This window comes from Delphinapterus leucas, chromosome 17 (assembly GCF_059928025.1).
Source record: "Delphinapterus leucas isolate spDelLeu-1000000601 "Yukka" chromosome 17, BTC_Dleu_Yukka2, whole genome shotgun sequence".
NCBI classification, from domain to species: Eukaryota; Metazoa; Chordata; class Mammalia; order Artiodactyla; family Monodontidae; genus Delphinapterus; species Delphinapterus leucas.
The window spans coordinates 80,169,493-80,182,061 of NC_143145.1; the positions used below are offsets into that span (position 1 = coordinate 80,169,493).

The following is a 12,569-nucleotide window of genomic DNA, read 5'->3' on the forward strand; positions in this document are numbered from 1 at the left end:
TTAGATACTGTAAATATCTAAATCTAGACCACAGGGCTACACATAGAGTTTACTCCTCAGAGAGTTCTGATTGAAAAATTATAACCTCCCTGTGTTAAAGGTAAATAACTTAGACCACAAACAATTTTTTCAGTGTTAACTATGTAGTGAATAATTTCTTTTCTATTTCATAATGGTCCTAGGGAATATAAACATTTCCTTCACATAAATTAGTAACCTATTTTATCTTTCAAGATTTTTTACAATCAAGAATATCAGAAAATATAACCAATGAAATATCAACATGGAGACTTCCAGAATAAGGTGACAATCAAAGCTCATATCCTTGACTACCTATACCCTCCAATTCAGTTCCTAATTTGCACTGAACTGACTCACAAAACAAAGGGGGAAAATTATATCAGCACGGGAGACTAGGAACAGAAGTCACCTTCAAGACTTTCCCAAAATTAGTATATGCAAAACTAAACAGGAAATGGAAGGGCAGCTCAGCTCTCAATTCACTGTAAGTGGAAGAAAGATCTACACGGAGAACAATGGACACCAGCAGAACCCCACTAACAAGGCCAGCTCACAACTACTGAGGGTGGGGTGGGGTGGGATGGATCCAGCTGCTAGCGCTCTGGTCAAGTACACTGAGGACTAAGTTCACCCAGAGCAGGAGCCTCCGGAAGCCTTCCTGCCCAGCAGATACTCAGAGGGCCCAGTACAGACAAGCAAGGCTGAACACTGCCATGGCTGGCTCTTACGACAGGGGTCAGCGTTAGAAGGCGCTTGATAGCAGATGCCTTAAATGGCAGCACTGAGAAAGGAAAGGAGAGGAGAGGAGAGGGGAGGGGTAGGGAGGGGAGGGAGGGGAGGGGGGGGGAGGGGAGGGGAGGGGAGGGGAGGGGAGGGGAGGGGAGGGGAGGGGAGGGGAGGGGAGGGGAGGGGAAGCAAAGCTTCCTGCTGCAGCTACTCCTGTTGGAGCCCCTTCCCTCCTGTCTCCTGTCCCTAATCTGGCAAAGTACAACGATAGAGTTCCTTTTTCTCAGCCTTGGTGAGAAAGACCTTACAGGAAAAACCTGACGTAGGAAAAGATTTACTAACTTCTTTATGGTCACTGATTTTTTATTACCGGTATAAGAAATCTTTGCCTACCTCAGGGTCTATTTTCTTCTAGAAGTTTTATTGTTTTCCACAATCCATCCTTCTCCTCTTTCATAAGTATGCCTATATACTTAACTCTCCTTCTCTATTTAAATTCATCTGATCATCAACATTTGTCCACTCCCATAGATAGCAACCTCCTCTATACAGAGGACTCTCAAATGTATGTCTTTAGACCTTCTTACTTATAGCCCGGTACTGAACTGAAAAGCACCTACTTGAATCCAGTTCATCTCTTCCCATTAATGATCACATTTTCCCTGGATACCAGATTAAGAAGCTTTCAGTCTTTCCTCTTTCCCGTTCACTTACTCTCTATATTCCACGTCATCACGTTTCTACAATCAATTCTTTGAAAGTATCCCACACCAGTTTCACCCCTTTCTGCTCCATTCCACTGACACCATCCTAACCTCAAATTTCATGCCCACATTCTCTGGATTACTGCAGCTGTCTTCTTCTTGATTTGTCTCCTTAGTTTGTTCTTCCCATTGCTATTTATCTTATACGGTACTGCCAGACCTACTTTACCAGAAGTATAATAATAATAACCAACATTTATCAACTGCTCATTTAATCCTCATAACAATGGCATTATCCCCACTTTCCAAATAAGAAAACTGAAGCTTAGGGAATTAAAAACACTTGTCCACAGGCAAAACCTTATCAGAACAGAGAGAAAAAAAGATAGAAAACTGAGGTGTGTCTATGTCTAGAATCAAAGCTTTACCGCTCTACTATAGTTTTTATGGTAAAAGCTACAGTGAAAAACATATACTGGCTTTCCCCTGCCTTGCGCACAAGAGCAGCTCTCCTTGGCTGTCAAGGCTGGCTGTGATGTGGCTGCATCCAGGATTGGATGCATAATGTGTGGGCCGGCTGCAAAATGAAAGTAGGAGTCTCCTTGCTCAAAGTGTATTGAGAATTTCAAGACAGTAATACAAAGCGTTAAACCAAGCTCGCGGCCCTTCCTGGAGAGGGGCTCTGGGGGAAGGCTGAGGCTCCACGTGCACGAAGCACACATGGCAGCACCCCGCCCACCCAGCCTCACCTGCCGCGAGGCTACTCAAGTTCTGCTGCTCCTTTCTGGCTCGCTCTTGGCATTTTTATTATTTTTTCTTCTGGGCCTATTTTGTTCCTTGTCTTCTGTGCTTACCCACATCCTAATAACCTTTTAAGGCCCAGCTAGGTACCGACACTGTGCTAGACATCTGATAGACTTACTGAATCCTCAAAACCATACTAGTGTCTCATGACTTGTAGGGGACATTTTTTTTTAAGTTCTTACATTTTTGGACAAGAAGACTCACATTTTTAAAGTTCTATTTGTGACAGAGAAGCTTCTGTGGATGAATATGTAAAAGCAGCTGTCAGGCTAACTTCTGTGAGTTTTTCTGTAGATCCTGCCCCTCCTCTTGTAAATTAAAAATAGGTCACACTACGTCTAGGGTACTTAAGTTTCACATTATGTACACAGTGACTTAAAATGACAATGAACAGATGAATGTTTTGATATCTAATGTTGTCCAAGAAGGTGGACCATTAATTAAGACTGTTTTCTGTACCAGACAGAGCGGTAGACAAGCAGTGAAACCCGGCAGATGTCAATGCTGAATGTGAAGTCAAGGGAACTGCATACTTAGCATTCGAAAATATCACACTTCGCAAAAGAAAACATTGCCAATAATCTGCTTCACATTGTATTTTAAGCAGATTAAACATTAGTATAAGCATCAACCAATATATTTAAGGCAGCTCCTCTTTTTGGATATGTAAATAATTCTAGAAATCAAATCTGAGGCATAAAGTCCTTAAAAATTGCATTATCAAATTATAACTGTTAACGGCAACACTGTTTCAGATAGCATAAAATAAAAGAGAAAAAACCACTCATTGAAATACCTTAAGGATTATATTCGAAGAGCAAGGAAAATATTAATATTAATACACTAATCTTATTTTAAGAAGTCAAATATTTTGATTTGTTATACCAACAAATTAAGTCATTCAAAATCTGTTCAAACTGGGGAACAGTGGCCAAATAGTTAATGAGTAAAACTTTGGTACATTAATATTTTGAGCTCTTTCAAAATTTCAGAGACTGTATAGATTAAGGAAGCAGTTAAAATACAAAATATTATATATATATATGTCTATGTATGTGTGTATAGGCATACACACATACACATACATATTAAATAAGAATTAAATGAAAGGGAAGGATATTCAAACAGTGCCAAGATACCAACCTGCAGATTATAAAGGAAAAACTGTACCTTCCGATGGAGTGGGGTGGTGGTCAGCACCTTAACCAAGTGAACATAGCACCAATAGTGGGAAAACCTGAAACCATATGGCTCCTGATGTGATATAATACATAGCAGAAAACATCACTAACTAGTGTTCTTAACAAATACGTTTAACAAGAATCTAATCGTGAGGAAACAATGACCCTGAATGTGGCACATTTTAAAAGACATCTGGCCCCGGCTCTTCAAACTCCATGTAATAAACTTTAGATTATATAGATGAGCTAAATGCAGACAACAGAAAGGTTGGGAAAAATGCTCTGGATTCAGATACCAAACAGGCATCATGAGTGGAATGCATGGCCCTTGGCTGGACCCTAAACCCGAAAGGCTCTAAGAGTACCTGACTATAGACTACGGATTAAATGACTTACGCAACTAGTGCTCATTTTCTAAGGTGTGATATGTTATCAAGGTTATAAAGGAGTGTGGGCTTCTTCTTAGGGGGTGCAGGCTGAAGCCTCTAGGGATGAAGTGCTATGATGGCTGTAATTTACTTCCAGATGGTTGAGTAAAAGACAGCGTGTGCACCAATGTACTGCTGTATGTAACATGTTAACAACTGGTGAATATCGGAGCAGACACAGCATATATTCATTGTCTTTATCTTTGATTATCTATGGATTTTAAAATTTGTAAAATAAAAAGTGGGGTGAAAATTATAAATATTATTCTTTAATTCCATCCAGGTCCAGAAAGGGATGTCATTTTACCTCCCCTACAGAAAGAAAGAAGGTAGACTAGTGACAAACAAAAAAGAAAGAATAACTTCCAGTGAATTTTTCAACTTTTGATAAAAGAACAGACTTTCTGAAAATGAGATATAATGGGAAAATTCAAGTTTCTCTCCAGTAATGAGATTTGCAGTGCTAAAGGGACATCGAGGAAAACATTCCTGGAAACAAGAAAACTCATGACAATAAAATATACCTGGTTCTCATCTCTTAAAACTTCACTGTTGGTTGTTTTTATAGTTCAGGGATTTTAACAATAGTAAATACTATCTAGAAGATCACTATTAGATGGGTCATCACCCAACAGAAGGAAAGACAGATTCCTGAAGTTATAGATTCTTAAATGAAGGACTCCATGGATGCGCTTTAAGAAACACACAAACCCTTAAAAACGACTGACAAAATTGTACATAAGTCTTGCTCTGGGGGAGAGGGGGTATAACTTTCATCAGATCCTCAATGAGTCCAATGACTCAAAAAAGAACCACGGTGCCCAAGAAAAATACTATTCAGTATATTATGCTATGTGATGTCTATCAAAATATTAAGTATTTAAGATAATTTTCCCATAAGTTTCTTCTGGCTTTCTATTAAAGTTTCAGAAATAGTATCTAAAAAACATTTATTTTAAGAAGTTATAGTTAAAAATAAATTCCCAGGGCCATTTAAAATAATGTGGGATTAGTGAACTAAAAAGAGATACAAGTTTAAAAACCAAAACAAAACTTACCTTTGAGGTGGTGTTCGTGGGCTTTTAAAGGCTGTAGCGTGAGGTCTATCAGATTTGGAAGCTTTGCATTTCACTTCATCTTCATATAATTCTGCCAAGGCCAACTATAGAATAACAGATTTGTTATAAAGTATAAAAACACTAGAAATAAACCCTTCTACACAATGACAAGTTATGAGCAGAAAATTAACTTGTTACTGAGTAGTAAAGATGTCTAATGAAAAATGAAGGCTGCCACTTCAGAAGATGACTCCCTTCCAAAATAAAACCACTGCATCTCTCATTTATAAAATGAACCAAAAATGCCACATATAGTAGAATAAATTAAAGTTACAATAATTGTTTAATTACTTTCAATGAACTATTCAACAGTTTCAAAAACTATTTGGTAACAGATCATTTTCAAAGTTGGACCTACAATTCTTTTAAAAATACTTGAAGATGTTTCACACTAATGTCAGTTTGCTCTCATCAGATCCCATAAAAATATTTCACTTAGCTGTTCAAGTTTTCAAAATCTGAGTACATGAAACAATTCCAAAATTATTCTACTTAAAAGTTTACCAGACATATAAATTTCATCAAGTTTAGGAAAATGAGCTTCATTTCAATGAATGATATATACAGTTTATATAACTTTTAGAAAGCAATATTACCAAATTATGCTTTAAAGATATATGGCTGGATATCTTCAAAATGAAATAAACAAAGCATGGTTTCTGAAACTGGAATTTTAAGAAATTTTCAAAATATTTCATTATCATATAAGTTATTTTGTTCCCACTTCTGACTTTCTTGGACAACTCAAAAACTTTCCTTTATGCCCCTTGTGGCTATTTAATTATAATTGGCATGACCATAATCTTTGGGAAATTAAAAAAAAAAAAAAGACAAAAAAAATCCCCAAATCCCCCCAAAACCCAGATGAAGTGCTCCTTCTAGAAACATGAGAAATATAAAAACTATCTCCAGGGATTCTTTCCTCAGTAGGAAAAGAAAAATAGGGAACTGGGGCAAAGTTAATTCTCTGAAGATTCCATTAATCAACCTTTAAAATATGCACACAAGAAAACAAAAATGAGTCTTTATTTTTCCCACCTAATTTTTTACCTCCACCCCATACACATATGTCAACTTTCATATTTCTAACATGGCAATTTTGCAGGAAATCCTAATTATAAAAGTGCTATGTAGCCTAAAAGGACTTATTAAAATCCTAACTTAGGCTCTAACTGTGTTGGGCAAATTATTTAACTTCTCTGAGCCTTAGTTCCCTCATCTTTTAATGCCTATTAAAACAATACCTTAGAGGTATTACATAATGTAGGTGAAGCACAAGGCAAGTGCTCTGAGAAGATATTATTAAAAAATGCTCAGCAATGATTGTGTCAGTGTTTCATTTTCCCCAAGGTTTCTTTTCTTCCTGCAGTGTTATCTATATGTCTCCTATGGTCTTTTCCTACTTATCCTCTCCAAAAAGAGAAAACAAAGCAAAACAAAAAACCCACCACAAAACAAATGAGAAGAGACAGAAGCAGAGACAGACAGACACTCTGACTACTTCGGCCCAAAGTTTTCAGAAATTTTTACCTCCCTGAAATTTCTTCAAAACTGTATCCTTTATGGATTTCCTCATGAGCTGATAATATTGCTCTATGAATTACTTTTATGCTATTCCTATTCCCATCAATGAAAATGTTATCTGTATGTCAAAGGGCCATTTCAGTCATCCTTCAAGAAGCCTTTTCTAATTTTCTTAACTAAAGTGGTATTTCTTTTCCAAATCCTCATAGCACATTTATATTAAACATTACATTGTCATCACTTGTGTACTTTTCTTACTATTTCATCCCCCCTACTACAATTTAGCTTTCTCAAATTGTTTTTAACATAGCACATGACAGGCACCCAACAAATTCTTGTTGAATTATGTAGACTACAACTCAGCATGAATCATAAAGAGACACAGATAATGTTATAGATTTAAAAACTGAGATTATATTTGCTATAGTTTTGGACCTTGTTTTTTGCTTTAAGATGATTTGAATAAACCCTGTAAAACAAATAATCTTCTTCTATAAAATAAATGAATAATGCAAACAATGCCTTTTGACTCCATGGAATGCGGAATATATATTAACAAAATAGGAATATGGAGAAAATTACATTATAGCAGGGAGTCCACCTAGCTGAAAGGGCCAAGTTATCACCAGTACATCATTAACTTAGAGGAAAATGAATGATATTTAGAGGGAATTAATGCCAGGATCCATGATGTACCTGAAGCATCATATGGCATAAGTTCATAAGCAAATATTTTAAATAAAGTTAATCTATATTATTTGACATAGCAAATGACACCACATCAGAAGAGGAAATTAACTGATGCACTGGTTAAAACCAGTAGAAAACAACAACAAAATCTCAGTCAAATAAAGAGATAAAAATGTGTGCACTGTGAAGTAAAGATGCACTGTGAATTATCAGGACAGACTTCCATGAGCTAAACAACTAGATTATGAAGATATTTCAATTACACAGAGAGAATGAAGTATGTAAGCCCTGATAATCTTTTCTCTAGAATTTGAAATGTGAAGAATGTGAGAAAAGAACCTGAAATTGTGGGTGAGAACATGAAATACATAGCAAAAGATTAAAAGTACTGGAATTCCCAGTCTTAGAGGGACAACTGCCAGAAGGTATAACACAGATGTTTCAATCTAGAAAAGCAACATCAGCATCACCTGGGGACCCTTGAAAACTGCAGATGCTCAAACCCCAACCTAGACCAAGTGATTTAGAAAATCAGGGGTGGGGTCTGGTGTCCGTGCTTAAACAAGCCTTCCAGGTGACTCTGATATATGTTAAAATTGAGAACCAACGATATGGGACACTGACATCAACAGGACGAGGGTACTTGTGACAAGTGCAACACAGTGCCAGACATCTGTACACTTTTCTTACTGATAGAACTCCCCTCTTTGCCCCATCCAAAGCTCACTCTGAACCCTAGGAAGTACTGAAGTTATTAGCCCCAATTCTCCTCAACTCCAACCTATATGGAAACAAAGAAATAAAAACAGAAATCTTTTTCTTTTGATATCATTCTGGAGGAAACCTGGGACAGAAGCATACGATCAAATACCTTAACTATTAACCCCGTTGTGTGGATGGACTGAGGGGCATGAGAAGAGACAAAGGGCTCTGAAAATGTTCACAAACACTAACGAACACTGAGGTTTTGGGGGTGAGTACTGTCACTAACAATCCTATACCAAACTTTCCCACTGAATGTTCCCAATTTTGGAGGAGGAAAGGACCTAAGATCTACTCTCAGTTTGCGATCCATGGGAGATTTCTGAATTTGAGTCAGAGGCTCACGGCGCTGGGAGGCTTTTTGGGAGATGACGATCGATCCATCTTTCCTCTTGTGGTGAATGAGGAAATCTCTCCTAATGTAGATGCCGACAAACCCTACGCTGCATGGCAGCTAAGAAATAGGTACTTAGTAGTACTTTTGCTATTTCCAATTATACTGTGAAAGACTCTTAGAGCGAGTTGTCAGGAAAGTTAAGGAGTATCTACTGAAAACTGAACCAAATGGGTAAGTCTTAAAATAAACATGGCTAGATTAAACAATAAAATAATCCCCAAATAATCAATATCCAAGAAACCAGCTGGGGAGACAACATCATCCAATTCTTTTAAATCTTTGATACTCTATTTCTTCATATGCCATCACTTGGTTGTTTTCAGGTTTCTTTGCAAATTCTTCACATTCTTATTAAATTCTAAGGGAAACACTATGAATACTTAGTGTATTTGATATTCCAAATCACATTCATAAAAAAATCAGTTATCTACTTGAAACTACCTACCAGGAAGTAGACAGGGGATGGAAAAAAAAAACCCCAAAAAACCCTATTTTCTAATTGATGGTGGAAAGGAAGGAATTCTCACAATTGGTGACATCTACCACAATATCTCCAACAATTTATCATATCTTAATCCAGTGGATGAAGTATAAATTTGTCAAGTATCAGGTGATCATTAACCAAGCTGTTCTCATTTTTCACATAAAAAGACAAAATAGATTTATATTAGAGAAAGGATATTAAGTCACACAGTTTTAAGTTTAATAGCATTAGCATGGACTAACCAGTGAAAATTATAGTATTTTTCTCCTTTAAGGGAAAAAGAACCAAATATTTACTAAGCAAGTCTGATCCAGGATAACATGGGATTGAACAATTTATAGACATTTCTTTATTTCATCCTTGACACCACCATCACCTCTAGTTTACAGATAAAGACAATGAGGATCAGAGAGGTTAAGACATTTTTCCGATATTCACGTAACTACTAAGTGTCAGGGTCGAGATGCAAACCGAAGTTGTTCTGACCAGAAACTCCACTTTTTCCCTGACAGTCCATGCTGCCTCTTAGTGATACCGGTCTTCAGCAGAAAATACGAGGTGGATGAGACCTTCCTGCCCCTTGATTCTGTTTACTGCATCTGAACTGACTATGAACACTGGAACTATTCTACATTGAGTTCATCTCCTAACCTGACACCAATCTCTCCATTCTCCAAATTTGTCATTTTATGCCCTACTTATTTTGGCACTAATTCATACTCCATCTCAAAATGTTCTGTTAAATATATGTGTATCTTACTTCTGCAAAAAATAGGTAGAAATGTCTTTTATACTTCTATGCCCTTCAACAGTGTCCCAGCACCAACTGTGGATTTGAGGTCCTATTTATCTCTGCATTCCCGAGCTTAGCAGTATGTTACATGGCAGGTGGTCATTATATGTTTGTTGAAAGAAATAGAATGAAGGTGTAACAATGAAGTAATAGAACTTTTCTACCAAGGCTTGTAGGTTGAATGTCATTTATTTTTAATTATAGCTCCCTACAGATGTTCACTTTTTGAATTTTATCAATGATCTTACAAAGAGTTAAAAAAAACAACCTCTAAAATGAGTAGTGCGATGCATCTGGCGGAGCAAGATTCGGTGCGCTGGTATTTAGCTAACTAATGTCAATGTCCTGTAACATTACGAAGTTTTATTTCTCTGTTTCTTATGTGCAATGTTTTCTAGACTGTAAGCTGCTACAACTAGGCTGCGCAGCCGTAGGATGAAATACTTTTTAGTTCACCCCTTTAAAAGGGAAAAGCTATCTGATAAAAAGGAACCCTTTTACACGTAAGTAATCGAGCCACAAACAGCATCCAAGACAAACAAGATCAAACCAGCCCACGCTGTGACTCGATTTCCCCACGGCCACCGCAGAGCTTTCTTCTGCAGTGAGTCTGACCGGAGCATCAACCGGTGAAGCACTCAACTGACCCCTAACCCCCCAAACGCCATTCGACATGAGCAGCTGCTTCTTAAACTGCAAGTGGGGTGGAGGGGGGAAACGAGGCAGGGGCACCACTGACAGCCGGGATCGGACACTTGTTTCCACCGACGCCGCTGCCCGGCGCGCCGCCTGGGGCGGACCCGCGGCGCCGGAATCACAGTTCGGTCCCCGAGCCGGTCTGGGGAAGCTCGGCCGCGGCCAGGGCGGTTCCACACGCCCCCGGCCGCGCCGTCCCCGACGCCGCGCCCCCGCCCCGCCGCTCGCCGCACCTGCAAGTCCCGCGCGCTCGGGGGCCGCGGCCCCACCGCCCTCGGCCCCTCCTCGCCCTCCTCGCCGCCGGCGCCGCCGCCCTCCGCCATCTTTCACTCGCTCCCGGCACCGCCGCTGCCGAAGCGTCTCCCGCGACTTCCGGGGCCGGTTGCCTGGCAACCGCGGGGCGGGGCGGTCCCTGCGCGTCCCCGCCTCCCCCGGCGCCCGTGCGCGCTTCTTCCGGCGCCCGCCCACCTGTGCGGTCCCGCTTGTTTCCGTAAAGGAAGTTGGCTCAGAATTTCCCCGCCAAGGAGCCTTTGCGTAAACCCGGAGGCTGCTGGGCGCTGGCCTGGAGGGCAGCACGGACTTTCGTGTTCTTTTAACCCCACAGTGAAAACGTCCCCTGGATGTTTCATCTGATGAAACGTGCCACCGTCCTTTTCCAGTCTCGGTCACATTCTCTCATTTCCTTGCCAAGGACTGGGTGGTACGTCGCCCCCAAAGCGTGAATTGACGTTGAGGAGGAAGAACCCTGTAAACTTTCTTTGCGATCAGAACTAGAGACTTCTAAATTCATCTGAGATTTATTCAAACTCCTGTCTTATCCCAAGCACTTTTATACCCCCGGATGCAAAGGTAAAAAGAAGTAGTCCTGGTCATTATAAAACTCACAATCTATTGGGAGAGGGAGAGGTATAAACAGATAATAAAGTGCCATTTGCAGTAGAGCTTTGCAGGAAACGTTATGAGTGGCATGTGGGGTGTGAAGGGGAGTATTCTGTTGGCACCTGCTATGTGCACCATGCTAGGTGCGTTCGATTGTATGTGTAATCTCGTCTGTTCCTCTGCCAGGTAAGTATTGTTATTACCGTGTTATACCTGAGGAGAGCAGACGACAAATAACGACTAAACTCACCCTGTTGTAAATGGCGGTACCAGATCCTAAGCCTCGCATTTGTTGGTTGTCCAGATATTCTTTTGAGTACAACGTTCTGCCCTAGAAATCCCGGGCTTTTCTTTATAACCCATAAAGCCAAAGGCATTTGGCCGAATCTTGAAGGATAAGTACCCCTGGTAAACTTTGGACCAAAAGGGACCACCGGGAGAGGCATGGGTTTGAAATGCCATGTTTATCCTGATAAAGTACTGCATGGCAGAACCTTAGGAGAAATGACAAAAGATGGTTGGGGGTTGGAGAGTGTGGGTTTGGATCTAGACTGGAGATGTGGGCTTAGGGCAGATGCTGAACCGTCTTGCCTTAGTGAAGAGATTGAATATTACGCTCCGGGCCAGTGATTCTTAAGGCTGATGCACGTTAGAACTCCCCTGCCATCCTTTCACTGCAGGAACTCAGATTTAATTAGTATGGGGTTGCACTCAAGCATCATGTTTTTATAAGCCGCTCCCCAAGTGGACTTTGCTTCTGGCTATGACAGTGTACCTGGTACTGGATTTGCCCTTCCACTCCCAACAATGAAAAAACTAGACAAAATATATGAAACGATTATTTTCAGACATTGAACTACAGGCAGTACAGATCTGTGCTATGCCAGAGAAGGGAAACAAGCAAAATGAGCTATGTTTGTCCTGGCTTTCTGCCTGGAACTCTCCTACAATGCTGGTGGGAATGGAGAATGGTACAGCTACTTTGGAAAATAGACAGTTTCTTCTAAAGTTAAATATTCAGTTATCATAAGATCCAGCAATAACACTCCTAAATACTGACCCAAGAGGAACGAAAACATATGTTTACAAAAATATTTGTACCCAAATGTTCATAGAAGCTTTATTCATAATAGCCCCAAACTGGAAACGATCCAAATGTCCATCAACAAATGAATGGATAACATTTCGAGAAATTCATACCACAGAATACTACTCAACAGTAAAAAGGAAGAAATTACTGATTCACATACCATGGCTGAATCTCAAAGACATTATCTTGGGTAAAAGAAGCCGGATGTCAAAGAGTAAATATTGTCCGATTCAATTTATACGAGATTCTAGAGCAGGCAAAACTTATCTTTC

General features: G+C 39.7%; 1 protein-coding gene across 3 annotated transcripts in view; it reads right to left on the minus strand.

Annotated features, from left to right (window-relative positions):
• The window catches only part of UBXN2B (UBX domain protein 2B), a 40,486-nt gene extending 29,794 nt beyond the window's left edge, over positions 1-10,692 (minus strand). For 2 of the 3 annotated variants that reach the window (XM_022556792.2, XM_022556793.2), the window contains exons 1-2: positions 10,562-10,692; positions 4,923-5,026 (exon numbers count right to left, since the gene is read on the minus strand). In XM_022556792.2, the coding sequence (XP_022412500.1) occupies positions 4,923-5,026; positions 10,562-10,651 (194 nt within the window). In that variant the 5' untranslated portion in view covers positions 10,652-10,692. The remainder of the gene's footprint in view (positions 1-4,922; positions 5,027-10,561) is intronic. The other variant, XM_022556791.2, reaches the window with a different exon arrangement.
• Between the last annotated feature and the right edge of the window lie 1,877 nt (positions 10,693-12,569).